General features: G+C 43.5%; 1 protein-coding gene across 1 annotated transcript; it reads right to left on the reverse strand.

Annotated features, from left to right (window-relative positions):
- Window positions 1–531: 531 nt before the first annotated feature.
- LOC135500162 (alpha-2-macroglobulin-like) lies at window positions 532–19,953 on the reverse strand. Its single transcript, XM_064791412.1, has 37 exons — window positions 19,873–19,953; window positions 18,378–18,535; window positions 17,998–18,183; window positions 17,683–17,735; window positions 16,959–17,031; window positions 16,627–16,746; window positions 16,097–16,181; window positions 15,579–15,687; window positions 14,933–15,163; window positions 14,440–14,613; window positions 14,058–14,276; window positions 13,606–13,768; window positions 13,043–13,281; window positions 12,457–12,606; window positions 12,063–12,135; window positions 11,603–11,727; window positions 11,312–11,387; window positions 10,138–10,273; window positions 9,679–9,907; window positions 7,838–7,984; window positions 7,418–7,510; window positions 6,936–7,080; window positions 6,595–6,771; window positions 6,008–6,216; window positions 5,643–5,756; window positions 5,242–5,407; window positions 4,832–5,058; window positions 4,416–4,625; window positions 4,008–4,132; window positions 3,717–3,807; window positions 3,414–3,491; window positions 3,082–3,184; window positions 2,752–2,973; window positions 2,258–2,457; window positions 2,042–2,126; window positions 1,652–1,801; window positions 532–1,306 (listed from the first exon to the last, which is right to left on the reverse strand). The coding sequence occupies exons 1-37, from the start codon at window positions 19,932–19,934 to the stop codon at window positions 1,137–1,139; spliced, it is 5,373 nt and encodes a 1,790-aa protein (XP_064647482.1). The 5' UTR covers window positions 19,935–19,953; the 3' UTR covers window positions 532–1,136.
- Window positions 19,954–21,409: the final 1,456 nt, after the last annotated feature.

Consider the following 21,409-nt stretch of genomic DNA (forward strand, 5'->3'; position numbering starts at 1 on the left):
ACTTGAGGTCCATGTGTTGTCTTCTTGGTCATGGTCTTCAAGCGCACACCGAGATTGAATCTAACCAAGGTAGAAAGTTCCTGATATTGCCCCGGGACATGGACTATATGGGGTACAACCTTGAGGGACATGAGTTGTCTCAATGATCAGTTGGGGCATATCTTCAAGTGCACAGTGAAAAGCAGAAGGGTCCCGATATTGCTGTCCGACACAGGTGAGGTACCGGAGGCACAAAGGTTACTCTGAAGTAGGTACGTAGGTTCCTTGGGCCAGTCTTCAAGAGCACAGTGAGATACACACTCTACCAGAGGCAGAAGAGTCCTGGTACCGTCCCGTGGACAGGTACATCATGGTGGATAGTGGGGGGGGGGGGGATCTAAGGTTGTACCCAGTGTTGACAGTTATCAACCACACAGCTTGTGAGATCCTACACAATATGAATATAAAAACTCTGGATTCTGATAAAAACATTTTATTAACATTCCACATCCAATCACCTCCATCCACATGGTCCATGCATGGATGATCCAATCACCTCCATCCACATGGTCCATGCATGGATGATAAATTGCCAGAATTAACCTTTGTTCATACATTATAATACGGAACAGGACATTCCATGATATTTTTCTTTTTTGGAACAATCTAAAACAATTTCTTTGTTCACGATGGCGAATTCAGTCTGTGGCAAAGGCATAATGACATAAAATTACAAGAGTATAAACATTTTGAGTAAGAGTGGATTAAAAAATCACAATATTTTATAAAAATGATAGAGATAGGCCTACGAAAAAGTATGATATGTGTATCAAATGATCTTGGCCTACTACTACACATGCATACAGCCAGTAGGAGTTGATACTGAGTGTAGACTTGACAAATAATATACAAAATATATACCGGGATATGAGAGTCATTTCATATCAAGTAATTAAATTGATTCTTTAGACGAGATATTAACCACTTTACTATGATGGATCAATATTTTGGTACGGCGAATAATTACGCACACTATGACAGACTGAAATACTGGTCTTATAATGTGATGATGCAGTCATCGACGTGACTGATGCTGTTATTGCCGTGAACAGAATAACAGTGAGGAACGTTCCGTAGCAAAGTGGTTGATAAACTTCTCAGCCTCTCCTTGAGCAGCCCTGTCGTGCTGTACGGAAAGCTAGTCTCTCCAAGTCTCGGGTAAGAGCCATCACCAACGTGTGATCCAGCATCGTCAGACTGCCACGGTTACTGTCCAACATCTCTAGTTGACCATCATTGGCAAGGATCAAGAATTTGGCATCTCTCTCTGAAATTATGAAATGTTGAATACATGAATACCGGTACATATATCTGGTCTTACTGCTCAGCACAGAAGGGGTTAATATTAACTTGTGATGATTACCAACCGTCTTTAGACACTGAAGTGGACACAGCAGGATGTGGCGCCACCTATTCCACAAGTGGAATACGCTTGCAATACGGGACAGATGACAACAAGACATGTTCTTTTACAAAGAACTGCGCACCGAACGAAGCCCTCCGACAGTACACCTGGTCAGATGGTTTGTCTCAATAGGTTGGTTACCTTTCACCAGCTGCTAGGAGATCGATACAAGTGTTTGATGAGCTAAGAAGAAAGTGTATGACGTACCTGCCAGAGAAAATGCTGAGCAACTGCAATTGGTGGACATTCTGTATTTGGCAAAGACGTTCATGGCCACCTTTCCAGTCTCCGGCCTCAGGTCGGTCATCACCTTGAGAGGGTAAACACTACTGCTGCCCTTGTAGTTAACCTTGTATACTGAAACATGGAGATAAATCAGTTAAGAAATGACACAACTTTAGAATCCCAGCCTCCTCACACCTTAAACTGATAACTGAACAGGTGCTTAGCTCAGCGACAGTCTTTTAGATCAAACATGTACAACATTCACAAGCCATGGATAGGTAGAAACCTTTGACGAGTACATCACTGATAGTCAGCAGATAGGATGGAATGGAGGGGAACAGTACAGAATGGAAGCCAAGAGTTATAACATACCTTTGTCGTAAGTACAGAATCGAGTGACAAAGTTCTGCGGCATGGCATCAGGACACATGGGGCACCCGGGTTCCAACTGACCATTCTGCAAAGGAGAGCACATTCTTTTTGAAAAACAAGACTAACTAGGATGGGAATCCTCTGTACTGGAATGAGAAGACTGTCTGGCTAAAGTGTTCACACAAAATGCTCCTTTCTCTTCTCATTTGGTCCTACCTTAGTTGTCTCTGGTTCTGGTTGACGTGTAGAAGATGAAGGCTGTGTAGGCTCATCAGGTTCTGTCGTATCGTCATCTTTGTCTGTTGACTCTTGTGCCATGTCTGTAGGAGTTGGCGAAGTTTCCTCCTCTGTTGGCTCTGGCTTCGATGGCGTTGGCTCTGGCTCAGTTGGAGAATCGTCTTCTCCATCAACGAAGACTGAAAGAGGACTTGCTATTTTGAAAACCGAACCAATGAGTTATACAGTGCTGACGCTATTTAGCCTGACGCTATTTAGCCTGATGCTATTTAGCCTGACGCTATTTAGCCTGATGCTATTTAGCCTGATGCTATTTAGCCTGATGCTATTTAGCCTGATGCTATTTAGCCTGATGCTATTTAGCCTGACGCTATTTAGCCTGACGCTATTTAGCCTGACCCAGTAAACCACCACACATAACATTGATAAAGGATTTGTTTGCTAAACTGGTGTGAAGAATACAAACAACGTACCAGTGACCTTATTCTCTTGTGCTGGTTCTGGAGGAGAATCAACATCTGGAGACACTTGGTTGTCACCTGGTTTGCCCGGTCCAGCTTGAGGCCCCATTGGTTGGATAGGCAGACGCATCTCAGTAATCTCACCACCGTCTTCGGGAAGCACAGGATTAAAAGGAGCCTCCTCCTTTGTTCCGCAGTAGGGTCGGATCACGTAGGCGTGGAGCACAGAGTTTTCTGAAATGGATAAAGATGATGAATTAACAGGTCATCTACAAAAACCACACCGCAACGCTCACATTTACTGGATTGCTAACTATCGTGTCTGACTTCAGTAGCTCTTACCTGTTTGATAGTAATCATAGACACTGATGAGACCCGGTTTAGGCGACTCCACCTCTATATCCTGCACAAGTTCAATCAGGAAGCACTTGATTTCACTATCAAACTGGAAAAACAACCACAACAACATAAAATATGACCATTGTAACAATATCAGCATAAACAATACAAAGATGACGAAGGTGCTCTCAATGAAGTAGCATCAAAGCCTTACCACAGTGTTATCCTAGCAATTTTATCATGCATGTGTATATTGAACGGCACAAAAGCTCTTAAGTATTAGCAAGTATTGTACTTAATTCAGTGGTCAAAGATTTGAAGAATTTCACATTTACCTCATCAAAATATAAGTTCACCATGTTTTTCTCGACTTCAATTCTCTTGAGAAGAAGGTCAGATCTCTGTACTTTCAACTGAAATAGACGAGCATAACACAATATGTAAACTAAAGGTTACCGTAGGCCTGTAAGCTTGGTATCCAAAGTATCCACTATATTTCAACTTTTGTTTCTGTGTGAAAAGTTTCCCAATAGAGAGCAGAACATCTGGGCAATAACTAGCCAGGGAAAGGCATAACAACTGCGTGCAAATATGTCACTTCACAGGTTTCTAGTTTTTGATGAGTGCAGGGCGCTTACCGCTGTGACCGACTCCTTCACTGGGACCCATCCGGACACCATCTGTATCTCAACAACAGCCATGTTGGAGGCACCATCATCCAAGTTGTACCTGGAAAAAGGAGATATGATAGCGTCATAGAGCTTAGGAAAAGACATGTCCAACCGTGGACTCTGTGGAGAAGTCTCCTAAGTTGAGTTGAGGCACACCTGTCAACCACCATCACCGAAGTAACACTGAGAGAGGTTAATCAGTGGATGGGTGAAGAGAAAACATTTCCTAAAAACTTCCTTCACTGTTATGTAACTTACTTGACACAAATATCCATTAACCTCTTCCTACAGTCATCTCCTTGCTTAATCCTGATGATGTTAGCTGTGACATCGAAAGCTGGCGTTGTAGGAGGTGTCACTTCAACATTGAATCGGACGTCTGCCTGAAAATGAGACAATGATGGTGCTGAACAGCCTGTCAGAAACTCCTTCTATTCCCTGAGAGATTGTCCTCTCATACTAGAGACGGGTATCTTCAGGAAGGAGTCACAATTTGAAGAAGACTGTCCTCACTCGAGCTGTCTAAGGAGAAGCTGCCACAAAGTTATATCTTCACTTTTCGTGTCTTGTCCGACTTCATTCAACAAGTGGGCAAGATGCATGAAATGTATGGGGTGAAAGTACACAGAGACAACATACAAACATGCAAGTGTTATTGTCACTTACCTGCACAAGTGCACAGCCTGTTCCACTTGCATTAATCGTCAAGTCATTGGGAACCTGGATAGGTTTCTTCTGCAGCAATAGGCTGTTGTCGTCCCTCACAGAGAATGTCTCGTCTAGGCCCTCTCCCATAATTCCAACATTTAGATTGATTCCATCACTGTAGGCGAGACTTGCATACTTGGCAAGAGCTTGAAGGGCGACCACAGTGTCCTGAAGTAGGCAAGAGGTCACTGGCTATAGTTTGTGTCATGGAAACAAATTCTTGGAAGTCAGGTCATATCATCTGTTGACAATCATAAAGAAGTAATACTGAAAGGCATTCAATCACTGACAATAGTGTGACCAGCTCTAACAAGAGCAGCACCAGTTGCTGGGAACCTGTTCTTGCTTATATTCACACCAATAAGTCTATTTACCTGAGTTGAGCTAAAACCTCCATTAGCATTTCTCTGTTTTGTCAACCACTGGACGATGGGAATGAGAGCAGCTATGTTCGACCTCCCAGCACGGACCACGGATGCCATGAGTGCATACGCTGTCATCTCAACATCGGTTGATGCAGCTCTCTTGTACGGAGATTGCCAAAGATTATCGATAACCTTCGAAGTAACAAGTTGTGGGTTCTTTTGCCAATGGATAAATCCTGGAACGAAGAGTGGACATTGTGTGAGAGTAACTGTGGTAAATAGCAGAACTCTAAGATCACGATTACATGCATCAGATGAGCAATCTTTTTACTGCTCATTGCAGAAATAATTGTTGCAGCGATGAAAATGACTTGTTCTTTACGTATGGGAACCTGAAGAAATGACAACAATAATGTTACCTTGGTCATCAGTGGTGGCAGCATCTCCAAGTCTCCTCATCGCTAGACTTGTCCTTGGATCGGTCGGATCATACAGACTATAGGCATAGGCAATGAGGGCAATGGAGTAGGTATCAGTGACTGGGTTCGCCTCCAGACATTCCAGGGCAAGATGCACCGATTCAGACTGCAAGGAGAAGACCGATGGATGTCAAACACCATAACAATGTATGATACAGCTTGATAGTTCGAAGTCAACCATACATCAGCAACAGACCACATTTTCCCCACATCTTCATTTTCATTATCCAACTGCGGCATTACCAGGCCTAGCTGTCTACAGCAAATCAATTCCATCAATGTACCGTTCAGCCATGTGGCCAGTCTCATATCTCTCCCAGATTTGGCGGTTCAATACTCACCACTTGTGTTTCCCCAGCTTCAAGCATCGCAATCAGAACGTAGGCTGAGAGTGCAGCAGATGAATCACCATCAGCCAGTCCACCTTTCATGTCTTTATGAAGAACCCTGCCAACCTGAAATCAGATTACAACCAAAATCAGGCATACAAAAAACCAGTGAAAAAAAATGTAGGCCCTTTGGTCAGGTTAGAGGGGTGAATTTGGTCATTGGGACCTCTCAATCCAGTGGTCGTGGCCTGGGTACCTGCCTGTCCGGGGTCTCATGCCGATTGGGGGATATGAACCAGGGACCTCTTGACCAGAAGCTGAGAGTCCAAGCAACTAGACCACAGGGTTAAGAATCAACTTGAGAGTTGGTATCCTACCGATAGAAAGCATCCATCATCGCCCTGCAACGATTTCAGCCACTCGACACTTTTCTTCACATCCTCATCATCAATCGTGATATAGGGTCTGGCCTCCGAGAAGGATTTGACAACAAATGCCGTTAACCAGGTGCTGCCAGAGGGATCATTGCTTCCAAACGCACTGTAGGAGCCATCCTCATGTCGATACGTTAGTTCACGCTGATAACCTGTAATAGAGTATTGTACAGTGTTTTCAACAGTTAAAGCTTTGTGATGATGACATCCTAAGTATAAGTCAAGACCACATTAATTTCATGACGAGTCCATTTCCAAAAAGTCATGCAGACTAAATTTGTTTGACGAAGCTCTGGTGCTGCTGAAATGAACGACAGTTTGCAGTATGGCCGGGCATCTGGCTTGCCGATCAGATCAGTACTGCTGAAATGAACGACAGTTTGCAGTATGGCCGGGCATCTGGCTTGCCGATCAGATCAGTACTGCAGGAACCATAACTCTGATGCACTGTAAGCAAGCGACTCCACCTGGAGATAATATTGGGAACAGAATGACTTAAAGGAAGAGAAAGATAGCACATCAGGCCCTACCTGTCATCATGAAGTTAACCGCCTTAGTCCTGATCTCAGTGGAGAGTTGGCGAGTAGCTTCCAGATACTGCATAACAAAGATATTGGGTGCGAAGTTCAACATGTTCTGTTCGCCACAGCCAGTAGGAAGGCGCAGAAGCTCGTCTAGACCATCCAAAGTCGGGCCCATTATGTCACCTGGAATAATGGAGTAGCAACAATTGTAACCATAAGGCAGCTGGCAAATGTCCTTCATTCTCAATGTCCAGGTGATGATTGTTACATTCCTTCTCAGAGACAGGCGAGAGGCTGTTCGATTTAAGAAGACTTCACTTGCCACACATTCCTTGACTTAAACTTACCGATGACAGAGACGAATCCTCTAGCTGATCCATTAACGAGGGTGCTCGGGAGAGGAAGCTGGATGGTTTCTGTGAATGTCCCCTTATCGCTATCAGAAGGACACACTAGAGTACTGAATGTATACTCATCTTTGGCACCTTCAGGCTAAAATATTAAAGGTTTCAGGACCATGGTTATAACTAAGCTTTCCCAATGAATTGCTAAATCCACATAACTTTTGTTCGTTACACTATTTGACTAGCATTTTTAGGTCGTGTAGCTTATCTTCATGCTATTCACAGTTCAAATTTCCAATTTATTGTTGGTCCAGGTCGGTTGATGCTGAACGTATAAAGTGTGAGACATAGATCTACCTCGTTCGGTGCTCAAAGTGAACTTGATAGAATCTTGAATGGGATCTATAACTTCTACAAGGCATGTTTTTGTGTATAGTTTACAGACATTGTTGGCTTAACAGTAAAACCAATTTCACATTACCAACCTGAACAATGAGCTGTCGCGTTACTGCGTCGCTGGCCACAAGTGTCGATAAAGGTTTGGAACCGCACACATCACTATCAGGGTTACTCTGAGCCTGCGGAAGAAAGAGATGATCATTCAAATAGTGACACTCTGACACTGCCATTTTCATTGCACCAGAATCATGGCATTATTTGGCATGTGCCTCCATCATTCAAACAGGCCATGCAAGTTTAAGTTAGCACCACTTCTCAGAAATGGCGCTTACTCACTGTTGAAGGTGGTTCTCTTCCAAAATGAGTTGCGGAGGTTGAAAAATACAAATGCTGAAGATTACAATGTCAGCTGTAGAGGGATGGAAATACCGGCGTCCAATGAAGGGGGCCTAACGACCCCAGAGTTATTGAGTGTCCCCCCTGTGGCCTCGAGTAGCATATCTTACCATAACAGTGATGTTGACATTCGCCAAGGTCTTGGGCGTGACCTTGAACGTCACTGAGCTGGACTCATCGCCACAGACACATATCTGCTGCAGGTAATTGTCATTGGTCACATCAAAGTCTGCTGACCTTGTCAAGGTGAGATCGATCTGAAATGATTGGGAATTAGAGGATGAGTTGCTCGACATAAACCTGAAATACTCCCAGGAGATTTACACCCCCAAAAGCAGTGCGACCGCTGAAGGAGAAGAAAAAATTCCGACTGATAGTTTACATGGCTGAGACTTACCACAAGGCATTCAGACTGATAGTTTACATGGCTGAGACTTACCACAAGGCATTCAGACTGATAGTTTACATGGCTGAGACTAACCACAAGGCATTCAGACTGATAGTTTACATGGCTGAGACTTACCACAAGGCATTCAGACTGATAGTTTACATGGCTGAGACTTACCCCAAGGCATTCAGACTGATAGTTTACATGGCTGAGACTTACCACAAGGCATTCAGACTGATAGTTTACATGGCTGAGACTTACCACAAGGCATTCAGACTGATAGTTTACATGGCTGAGACTTACCACAAGGCATTCAGACTGATAGTTTACATGGCTGAGACTTACCACAAGGCATTCAGACTGGTAGTTTACATGGCTGAGACTTACCCCAAGGCATTCAGACTGATAGTTTACATGGCTGAGACTTACCCCAAGGCATTCAGACTGATAGTTTACATGGCTGAGACTTACCACAAGGCATTCAGACTGATAGTTTACATGGCTGAGACTTACCCCAAGGCATTCAGACTGATAGTTTACATGGCTGAGACTTACTACAAGGCATTCAGACTGATAGTTTACATGGCTGAGACTTACCCCAAGGCATTCAGACTGATAGTTTACATGGCTGAGACTTACCCCAAGGCATTCAGACTGATAGTTTACATGGCTGAGACTGACCACAAGGCATTCAGACTGATAGTTTACATGGCTGAGACTTACCACAAGGCATTCAGACTGATAGTTTACATGGCTGAGACTTACCACAAGGCATTCAGACTGATAGTTTACATGGCTGAGACTTACCACAAGGCATTCAGACTGATAGTTTACATGGCTGAGACTTACCACAAGGCATTCAGACTGATAGTTTACATGGCTGAGACTTACCCCAAGGCATTCAGACTGATAGTTTACATGGCTGAGACTTACCACAAGGCATTCAGACTGATAGTTTACATGGCTGAGACTTACCCCAAGGCATTCAGACTGATAGTTTACATGGCTGAGACTTACCACAATGCATTCAGACTGGTAGTTTACATGGCTGAGACTTACCACAAGGCATTCAGACTGATAGTTTACATGGCTGAGACTTACCACAAGGCATTCAGACTGATAGTTTACATGGCTGAGACTTACCACAAGGCATTCAGACTGATAGTTTACATGGCTGAGACTTACCACAAGGCATTCAGACTGATAGTTTACATGGCTGAGACTTACCACAAGGCATTCAGACTGGTAGTTTACATGGCTGAGACTTACCACAAGGCATTCAGACTGATAGTTTACATGGCTGAGACTTACCACAAGGCATTCAGACTGGTAGTTTACATGGCTGAGACTTACCACAAGGCATTCAGACTGATAGTTTACATGGCTGAGACTAACCACAAGGCATTCAGACTGGTAGTTTACATGGCTGAGACTTACCACAAGGCATTCAGACTGATAGTTTACATGGCTGAGACTAACCACAAGGCATTCAGACTGGTAGTTTACATGGCTGAGACTTACCACAAGGCATTCAGACTGGTAGTTTACATGGCTGAGACTTACCCCAAGGCATTCAGACTGATAGTTGAACACAGTTACAACAACTGGTACAATCTCGCCACGGATGACCGAGTAGGGCAGCGTGAATGAGGCGAAGAACGGCTGGAAAACTGTCATATAAGCAGTTGGTGCCACACCAAAGCCAGACTGCAAGTTTGTGCAGAATGCAGCACCGACCCATTGCGTGATGGTATCTGGGACCTTCTTCGTCAGTGTCATCTCACCGCTTGAGCTACAAAATACATGCAGGTTAAAATGATCATGATACAACCGTTGGATGGGTAGGCCTAATCAGCTGCAGTTGATATGGAACAACTTCTCAGAGCTTCTAGCTTATGATATCATTTCACATTATCCCTGCATCTTTAAGATTGATTGTGATGTTGTATTCAATTGTAGGGCCTGTTTTGAAACTTATGGTTCACAGCGTCACCAGCTGCAGACAATAGGACATATTCTTACCCGGTTGTTTCTAAATCCCAAAGCCAGGTTTCTGGGAAATATCTGCGGACTGTTTTTGCTTTGGTGGACGTGCCTTCTTCCTCTTCAATGTCAGCATCAACAGCTTGTTCTGGTTCGACGACCGCAGACTCAAGAACTGAAAGATATTCCATAGGATTACGCTTATCAAAAATGAGGATATCTTTATCAGCATGTTATTCATGCATGGTACATTTCAATCCGTTTTACAGACACACCAGTTAGCAAGATGCCCTCTCTATATAGACACTGGTTTGAATGACATTCTGGTCATCCTCGCATACCACAGTCAATCGTATGGTCATCCCCTCACACATGTTACATAAGCTTTAGTGCCGAGTGTTGGCCTGAGGTTCAGGCTGCATTCTGGTCCGACCAATCAGTTTGACTGCGTGATCAAGGTGCTTATCTATTACGTTTAGTATAGTCAATGATTAGATAAGTTCGTCTCTGATATCATCAACAAACTGGGTAAGTGGTACATGCAGATAAGGTGACAAACCACCCTGGGTAAGTGGTACATGCAGATAAGGCGACAAACCACCCTGGGTAAGTGGTACATGCAGATAAGGTGACAAACCACCCTGGGTAAGTGGTACATGCAGATAAGGTGACAAACCACCCTGGGTGAGTGGTACATGCAGATAAGGTGACAAACCACCCTGGGTGAGTGGTACATGCAGATAAGGTGACAAACCACCCTGGGTAAGTGGTACATGCAGATAAGGTGACAAACCACCCTGGGTAAGTGGTACATGCAGATAAGGTGACAAACCACCCTGGGTAAGTGGTACATGCAGATAAGGTGACAAACCACCCTGGGTAAGTGGTACATGCAGATAAGGTGACAAACCACCCTGGGTAAGTGGTACATGCAGATAAGGTGACAAACCACCCTGGGTAAGTGGTACATGCAGATAAGATGACAAACCACCCTGGGTAAGTGGTACATGCAGATAAGGTGACAAACCACCCTGGGTAAGTGGTACATGCAGATAAGGTGACAAACCACCCTGGGTAAGTGGTACATGCAGATAAGGTGACAAACCACCCTGGGTAAGTGGTACATGCAGATAAGGTGACAAACCACCCTGGGTAAGTGGTACATGCAGATAAGGTGACAAACCACCCTCACCTGGCACTGCGGGATATCTACCTCGGTAATCATAATCCGGACTCTCGCAAGGCCTTGTATCCACTTTAAGATCTGTCATGTAGATGAGACCAGTGTTCTGTAAAAGCATGTTTGATAGGTTTTATGAGTGCTGTATGGAAACAGGAGATAACATAGAGAGATTATGCTTGGATATTAGGTCTGCTTTAGCGAATGGATAGGCCCATTATCATTGGTGTTATATAGTGCTTGGTTGTTGTTGTTACAGAATGTTCAGAGGCCTTGAAAACATAACAGACTGCAAAGATATATTTAGTTGTTCCTCCGACTTACCTTGAATGCAGTAGACGAGTCCACAAATCTTGAACTTGCACTTGGCCAGTAAATGTCGCGTTTCTTACGTTTGAATGGCTGTACTTCCATATCGACATCCCATGGGTTTGTCACTGGACCAACCTCTGCAAGAAACACATTGACCATCAAAATGAGCTGCAAGCCAAAAGCCAACATTTTTTGGGGGCTGATGATGTTTCTTCATGACAAGTAAAAAAAATATTTGGAAAATTTTTTCATCTGTAGCATGAAAAATTTTCCACAATCAATTTCTTAACAGAAATCATGGCAGCATTCGTCTTTTCACAGCAATTAGGCCCTTTGGTCGGGTAAGAGGGGTGAATTTGGTCATTTGGACCACCCAATCCAGTGGATGTGGTCTTGGTACCGCCGGTGTGGCCGACCGGGGTTCCACTGTATACCGTGCGAGTTAAAACCCACTCTGGATGCAGGTACATACGTTTTTCACAGTATTCATCTCTATAGCTGTAACCATCTGGCTCCACATCAAAGGCAGCCAGAGCTCCAAACACCTGAAATAACAACAATCCATGAAATATTTCACAATGTAAACTGCCGTCGCTAGTTCGATAGTAAAATCCTTCACTGAGTCAATCCCATCTAAAGTTGCTAAAGTGCTCATTTTCAAAAAGAGGGGCCTAAATTCAAAGCAGGTCTGCCAGTTAGATGGCTGGCTTCCCCAAATCACAGTTGATTCTGGCTGGAAGGAATCCATTCTGTGGCTACCTTTCCATTGCTAACTTTGATCATTGCAAATTGAGGTAAATCCACAAATATAAACCTCTGGAAAGATCTGGTGGTTTACAGTAAGAGTTTAAGGAAAGTGTTGCTACCTTGGCTGGATTAAGCTGATTACTCTTATCCAGGAGATGAACACTCTTATCAACAACACCGATGTTACATAAAGAATCAGGATCCGCACGCATCTTGATATTTGCATCATCACCTGGACGGTAGAATTCCTTTTCAAAAGCGAGGTCAACCTGAAACAAATTGAAATGGTGAGAGCCTGCGACAAGGACGTTGAGTGTTTTTCAGATAGATCTGGTTGACCTGCTGTCTGTAGACTGTATTAGTCTGATCACATATAGTAATGTTACACAGCCCTGGACAGCTGGTGTCCTAGTTGACTGGCTTTTCAGCATTGGTTAGGCCTACCCTAAGGATAATCTAGTGTTGTGCAACACCACTTTCTTTCGGTAAATGTGATCTGGCAACATTCCTGAGTTCAACTAAGTAACTTTGGCCAGAACGATATGAAAACACTTCATGAGATAGGCTACTGAGAGGCTGCTACTGAACATCGACCCCCGAGGGAATCACGTGATGCCGAAGATCATTTAACAAGGACCTGTTGATGGAAAAGTTCTAAATAACACATCAAACTTGACATTTTGAACATTTACAATGAGGCCATACCTTGTTGGCGAAGCATTCCTTGACGTTCAACTGGAGAGTATCAGCAACAGTCTCGCCGTCATCTCTGATGTAGTAGACGAGAACGCGGGCTAACGGCGCCATCTCTGGCAGTATCCTGATCGGGATGGTAAACGTATCGATAAACTTAGGTGGAGTTACCGCGGGAAGTGGAGTTGTCGTAGGGGGTAACCTCTTTTTCGGTATAAGGAGCGGAACATCTTCTATCTCCTTCTTATCATCTGTCAAATGATGAATGTTTCATTGAGATTTAAGAACATTTGACAACTTGTTACAGAAACATGTTGGCAGAGCACTTACAAGATTGATTAGTAGCAGCTCGGTCCAGTTTCAGTAAGAAAACATGAGGCCTAAGTGCACCAAAACAGATTTTGCAGAACGTTCGTAGAACCTCTTAAGTGACGTAACTGATGGGACAAGTCCTGATTATTGACACCATTTCTGGGCAAAAATCTGAAATAGATATTGCTGTGCAACAAGTGTACTCATCCTTCAAGGGATTTCCCTCGACAAGAGGTAAAGACATGCTGCAGTTTGAGCCTTACCTCTAGGGCTGAGTGGACCTGCTTCGTCATCACTGTCATCATCGTCTTCATCATCCACAGCCCGTTTACGTCTTCCTGAGAACAGATCCCAGAGCGACTTTGTTTTCTTCCTGAAGTCACGTACCTGCATCCCCTGGCTTATGATAGCGCCACGGGCCATGACCTGAAAATATCAACACATGGTCATGGAAACTTGCGTGAGACTAATAGTCAAAGCAGAAACGTGCCACATTCACATCTTTTATGCCATTTCTCTTGATGTTGTTATGCTTCGACTTTGACTGACGATGACGATGATGGTACACATGACCAGGTTGGTTTTGAGCAAAAGCATTGCTGCAAGTGCAAACTACAAAATGTTTTCTTTCAACAAGACAGACTGTGGGAACTTGAGTGGGTGATGATCAGTAAAACAACAGGCATGCTGAGTGAGAGATGAGGTCGATGTTTACCTCAAAATGGAATGTGGTTCTTGAGGGAGAATCCGTCAAATACTGAATGCCGACTTGGTATTCTGTGCCACAATCCACCTTCTCGTCAACAGCTTCGTTAGTGACCTGCATGCCGCTGCCTGACGGTGAGTACCACTGCTTCACTTGCAGATTGGTGCGAGTTGTCAACATCTTGTAGCAGTCGTTACAGCCGTCTTTCATCTTCTCAGGAGATGATGCCTTCAATGTAAAGAATGAAAAGAATCAGTCAGAAAAATATCAGGAATATGGAGTAGTTAGCAGTAGTTGATAGTCGTGAGAGAACCAGAATCACATTGGTTTGAAAACGGGACTCGTCATCTACTTTACTGAAGAGAACAAACAGATCGATCTCTATACTCACATAGATACTGAATTCTCGGACCTCCCTTTTCATCGGTGGGAAAGTATAGACGAAAAAGCCTTCATCATCACTCCTGACAAATCGTTTGTATTGAATATCTGGACGGTAGGATGTGACTTCCACTTTGATGTTGACACCTGCCGCTGGTCGACCGTCAGGGTAGGTCACTAAACCCTGCAAATAGAAGTTCATAATTTAAGGCATTTCCTTTAACAATAAGTCGCAATTCGACTCGTCAAGTCACAAGGCTGGTGCGATGCAATGAGATCAAGCAGCAAGAATAGCCAGTCATGGGAAAATGTATAACAAGCATGATTCTGTGACTTATTGTAACTTGCACCAGAGTAATTGAGCTTAATGTGACATTCAGTGGAAAAACCACCGAAGCTGACATGACCTGTAGTGTCTTTAGTGTTTTGACAAAATGAATTGCCAGGACAGGAGACCACGAAGCAAGTTGATTGCATCATCAGCCAGTAAATGATTACCGTACCTTGGTTTTCAATGGAAGTTCTGGTTTGAAATATTTATCTGTGTAAGAGATGATGTCGATTTCGTAGCGTTGGCGATATATTTTGCTTGATCCATTGCCCTTGAGCATGATACCGGTGGCCTCCTCTGTGACAATAGCATCAAAGAATATACTCGCGTCCCAGATTGGGAAGCGATTGGATTTCAGACGCAGTTCTGTCCCATTGATGGTCAGTTTGCCACAACCATTGATCTGTAACAAATGGACATATTAAACTCGCTAGCGAGGAGCCTAATAACCCAGCAGTTGATACTGCTGGCTAACATGCAATTGGGTTCGGGTTCAATCCAGGGAGGAATACCCTCACCATGATATGCCACAGGTTGAGAAGTCTCATAGACATGTTAGAGATTTATTAGACAAATGAGGGATCATCAAAGAAGACGCATTGCTTTTTCGAAACCAACATCACAATTTATCCAGGTTGGGAGTGCACCGTATGGTTCAATGACTGGCACTGACAGATCACTTCAGACCTTGGGTGAGGGACTTTACTCTGACTGCCATACTCGTACCATGAAAGACGTAAAACAGAGATTCCTTGAACCTAGTGTTTGTGCCATAGAGGCGAACACAGGACCCTATTCCAAATAGAATAAGTACTCACATCAAGTCTAGAGAGGAGGATCGGACGAGGTCTACCGTAACTATAGCCTGTTGTCTTAGCCTGGGTCACAACTTCAGCAACTCCCTTCACAGGTTTACCATATGTATACCTAAAAAGCAAAACAAACTGTAGTGGAATGCAAGGGAGGCAGGTGGTAGAAGGTTAGACATGGTAGAGGAGAGTGGGGTAGAAGGTTAGACATGGTAGAGGAGAGTGGGGTAGAAGGTTAGACATGGTAGAGGAGAGTGGGGTAGAAGGTTAGACATGGTAGAGGAGAGTGGGGTAGAAGGTTAGACATGCTAGAGGAGAGTGGGGTAGAAGGTTAGACATGGTAGAGGAGAGTGGGGTAGAAGGTTAGACATGGTAGAGGAGAGTGGGGTAGAAGGTTAGACATGGTAGAGGAGAGTGGGGTAGAAGCATAGACATGGTAGAGGAGAGTGGGGTAGAAGCTTAGACATGGTAGAGGAGAGTGGGGTAGAAGGTTAGACATGGTAGAGGAATATGAGTTAGAGACTTACTTGGCACATATTTCCACATCGATGACATCATCATTGATGTAGACAAATTGAGGAGACTTGACTGTCACTTCATACTTGGGGAGAACTGGCAAAGAGAACAAAGTTCAAGAATCACGAAGATTTCCTGATTGAAATACATGTACTGGTACAGTGGGACCCCGGTAACACGACCACTCATGGGACCGAGAATTTTTTTCATCTTTCAGAGTTGAATTTTTTCATAGAGGTTGGTCGCCGCCCGGGGTTCCACTGTACACCAATGATTGGACCCAGAGCAACATGGGGAATCATATTTATGATGGATGAATGTTCTTAGAAACTGACAAGCACCTTTCACTATGCTAATTAGATGGATGACATTTAATCTAACTACAGGGTTATCAAAACCACCTTGAACGTTATCGCAAAGTTTAGCATTCATGTTTTAAATTCACTAGTCGGACGTTAAGGATCATTCCACCAAATTGATAACACCTATTAAGACGATAAAGAAAATCGATGAAATATTTCATGATAGAATGTGTACCCACCATATTCCTCCACCTTAAACACCTGCTCAGTTGCTTCCATGTCTTCTTTCAGTTGAACCGTGATCTTCCAATTGCCCAGCACAGGTTCTTTAGAGAGGGGCAGCTTGAAGGAGGCCAGGCCTGGAATCACACCACAGATCAACTTGACATTATGTTACTTGCCCTTGAGTCAAACACAAATTCATATTTCTCCTAATGTATATATACTACAATTAAAAAGTGATCTCATACATATTTTAATCAGTGCTATGTGTTAAAGTCACAAGCTGTACCCAATTAGCAAACTGACTTTGGTAAGTATACAAATGATAGAGGATGTAGTTGAATCTTACCTTTCTCTGTTTTGATGTTTTTCCATTGTATTATCCTAGTGCCTTTAGCATCCTGGATATACACTGCAGAAATCTGCAAACAGCAAAGACATTTGTGATATCGGAATTCAATTCATTATAACAGATACAACAGAGACCAGGGACAGCACCATCTAAGTCACATTTAAACAGATACAAGAGACCAGGAACAGCACCATCTAAGTCACATCTAGACAGATACAACAGAGACCAGGGACAGCACCATCTAAGTCACAACTAGACAGATACAACAGAGACCAGGGACAGCACCATCTGAGTCACACCTAGACAGATACAACAGAGACCAGGGACAGCACCATCTGAGTCACACCTAGACAGATACAACAGAGACCAGGGACAGCACCATCTAAGTCACATCTAGACAGATACAACAGAGACCAGGGACAGCACCATCTGAGTCACACCTAGACAGATACAACAGAGACCAGGGACAGCACCATCTAAGTCACAACTAGACCAGGGACAGCACCATCTAAGTTACATCTAGACAGGATTCTCGCCACTTGATGCAGAGTGACAAGAGACCAGGGACAGCACCATCTAAGTCACATCTAAACAGGATTCTCGCCTCTTGATGCAGAGTGACAAGATCCAAGAGTACTAGTAGCTACTAGTCATGAATCTGTTCTCTGGTGACCAAGATAGAATTTCTATTGAAAGTTACGGGAATCATAAACAAACTCACCATCTGGTCCATTGGAGTGAGATCTGGACTGAGACTGAGAACCCTAAACTGCACTGAAACAATGAGACAAATTTTATTCAATAATCATATTATTAGGCTTGTGGGGCAAAACTTTTTACCAGACCGAAAGCAATGACTTAAACCCAAATAAAGAAGTTTCTTTACTATAAGAAAGTTTCTTTACAGTATTGCAAGGAAGGTTTGACTTTATTGTAATGAAAACCTTAGTATACCTCCCAGCTTCAAGTTCAAGGATACCACATCACATATATGGACCTACTTATGTCGAGATACTTGTAGATAAAACTGCCTTACCTAGCTGTCCCGGTTTGTACATCGGTTTATCAGTCTGGACAAACGTCAGAAGAGGATTCTGGGTGCGAACCTGGACCCATTTACGATTTTCAAACATGTAGTCACCAGCTTCTCCTCTGATAGATAGTTGTATGAGTTTGCCGGCCAGATTGCTGGGCACATCATGCTCCACACATGCCCCTTCACCTGATTGAGAAAAAAATCATGGGATTGGTAAATATTGAGTGTGCTTCAACCTTGAGACTCATCCTTAGTGCTATTAATGGTCATCAGTAGGTCACAAAAGTAGCTGAGCTCAAACTTGCATAAGCTAGTTACTCCCTTAGCTCTAATGATCTTTAAGGAGGTTAGTAGGTGGCAAACCTGCTCCATCTACTCACCATTAGGGAAGTCATGAACCATGGAGTTGATAGTACTGTTGTCCTTCTCTAGAAATTCCATTGCCACGGTAACAGTGGTATCTAAATCAGTGAATGTCAAGCACATGTTGGCCATTCCACCAGCCTTTAATTCTCGCGGGAACGTCAGAATATAGCCTCTGAAATACACAGCAATCAAAATATATCACAGAGATACATTATATAATAATACTTTATATAATATAACTTATATAATATTATCACAGAAATCAACAGCCAGCACTGAAGAGTAGGCCTTGGACTGGCCCAGGTCTGACTAGACCCGGCTTTGTCAGTCGGTCCAGACCTGTTCTACCATAATTTGACTGGGGGTCAAGTTTCTCCCAGGCCTTCCACCAGGGAGCAATGGTGTCACCACTAGAGAAACAACCCTGAAAGAAATGAAAAATACCCGCAATTTGTACTTGAGAGAAACAAACAATGGTGTGGTGCTGAAAAATAAACTAAGACAATCTGCCTGCATCTTTAACAAGTAGGTGATACAAAATATGATGCATTTTTCTTTCTTGACTTGCTGTATGGCATGTATAGGTATTTCTTATACGAATAAACTGATGAATTCCTACTGCATTTTTTTTTTTAAAGACGTTCTTGCAAATACAGGTCAAGATACCGAGTCAGGTCTTGGCCAGAGTTAAGCCAACCCTCAGAGAGCTATCATTTCATCTTCTGTATGAACAAGACCTATTTGGCCTTTTTAGAGTCAAAAACAGACCACTTTAGTAAGTGAGCCTTTAGTTGTTCTTGGAACACTTGGGTAAACTTTCATTTCCTTGTCTCATGTGACGTGTCTGTGAGTGTGACATTGTCAATGTCAAATTGTAATAATAATAATATATCAATGTTGGCAAATTAATATGACCTCCACTAGAAATGACATAAGGTATTACAATAAAGTAATTTCAAGTTCGCATATAAATCACATCAAATTGTTTGAAGTAGTTAATATTCAAAATTAAATGGAATATGTAATACCCCAATACATAGACTACGACCCCGTGTTCATACACATGAATCCACTTTTTGGACAATAATGGTATAACCTCCCTATTAAGGACACCTCTACATTACGGACACCATCGCCCAGTCCCATGGGTGTCCGCAATAGAGAGCTTGTACTGTATAAGAAGGCGTGGAAACATTCTCATTCATATATGGGCCTATTACACAGTTCTAAATGTGTGAAAGTAATGAAAGTAGATTCTTCTAGAATGTAGGCCTACCCAGCGCAGTTACGATCTGCACCGCAGTTCATAAGTTAGGAAGGATTTGTGGTCTATGACTGGTCTCGCTTGCCATGCATTGTCCCTGGCATCGTTACAAGCGACACTGTGGTCTTAGAGTGGTTACTCCATTAAGACCTACTTCAAGAACCACCGACACAGCATCGACCGTCAGTGTCAGGCCAAGGGCCTAAAACGTCACGATTAAGCTAACACGAGGTAGAGTCACTTACTTTCTGGCTGTGGCACACCCACTAAACGCTACCAAAGCCGCGAGTAGCAGGAACCTCGACATCACGTTATCACGTAGTGCGCTTCAGCAGTACCAAGGAAAGTTCAGTACCAAGGAAAGTATCCACGCTCAGCTAATCATGTAATGCCTGCTTCCTCGCCTCTCTCCACACTTATACCAGGTCATGATATCCGGCGCAAACGACAGGTGAAAGTCCACTGTGTAATTAACGTTACAACCCGGTATCTTTCTGGTTATGTAACCTCCAAGGCCATCAACACTTACTTTATATCTGCTTATCGCAATGCCTAATCCTTTACAGACATAACAAAGATGTACAAGAAAACCTCTTCTGGTAAACATATAAAAAGATAAGATAAATCTTTCGGTGGTTCCGTCATATTTTTATAGCAAACAGTAGACTCCCGGGGCGGTCAATTTCGTCATCCTTTAGCGTCGTCTTTAAGCGCCCCACTCCCGACCCCACCCCCACTTTTGTCATGGTGAATCCCTGATCATTTTCGTAAGGGTTTTCTCTCCAGGGTATACACACTTATTTCTTCAGTGTCTGACAGGTCTTCCCTCATCCTGAGATACAGGTTTTTGATACTCCTACATCGTACACAAAAATTAATATGAAATCTGAAATATCGAGACGCGGAGTATATTCAAAACCACTGGATACGTTAGGATGGTCTTTCCTAAAATGTGACGACAGGGTGTAACGTGTCTCCAAAAGATTGATGTGTCATGCAATCTTGTCTCGACTAGATGTGACATGATCCAGGTTATTTTTACTCCAGGATTGAGTCTAGTTTTGTGTATAGCTGTCCTTCTGACTGAGGAGAGCAGGAGATCAAAGTCACCCTCAATTACATAAAGAGACTACTCTGGACCAGACTTTTAGGACAGTTATACCAGGTTCTGGTCAGTTTAAACGAAAGTCCTTCCTCCCCAGCTCCCCTGTTGTGTACATACCATGTTCTGGTCCATTCCCTCCCTGTAGCTCCCCTGCCGTGGACCATTAGTACTACATAAAACGTATAGACGACATCCCCATGGGAGGAATGCTGGGAGAAAACATCTTGGTATGGAAGTAAGACATACCGCAGATTTGAACCAGGTTCATGCTTGCTTTGACGTGATGGATAACGGGTCTGCGGAGCTGGTTCAGGGGTTCCAGCTGTAAATCCTCCCCGCCCTAAAAACGGGCGATATTTTTTATTTTAGGCAAATGACTAGTTCCAATGTCTTATCTCAGATGGCGGCACCTGACAGTGACGGAGACTTGTAAAGATGTGCCAAATGTCATACGGATTTACCGTGGCTCTATGTTAATCTGCTGGGGAGGCCCCATATTCGTCAGAAATGACTTTTGCCAATGCGACAGTAGATCGACTGGCCTTGCTCTTCCCTCAAATGGATGTTCCTTTTCGCTACCTTGTGCGCCTTGTCCCCAATGGTGTGCCATTGCTCTGATCTGCAGGGTGTGTCAGGTTCTACATGTGCCCCATGTCTCTTCTGAACGTGCACTACCC

Source organism: Lineus longissimus, chromosome 2 (assembly GCF_910592395.1).
Source record: "Lineus longissimus chromosome 2, tnLinLong1.2, whole genome shotgun sequence".
Lineage (NCBI taxonomy): Eukaryota > Metazoa > Nemertea > Pilidiophora > Heteronemertea > Lineidae > Lineus > Lineus longissimus.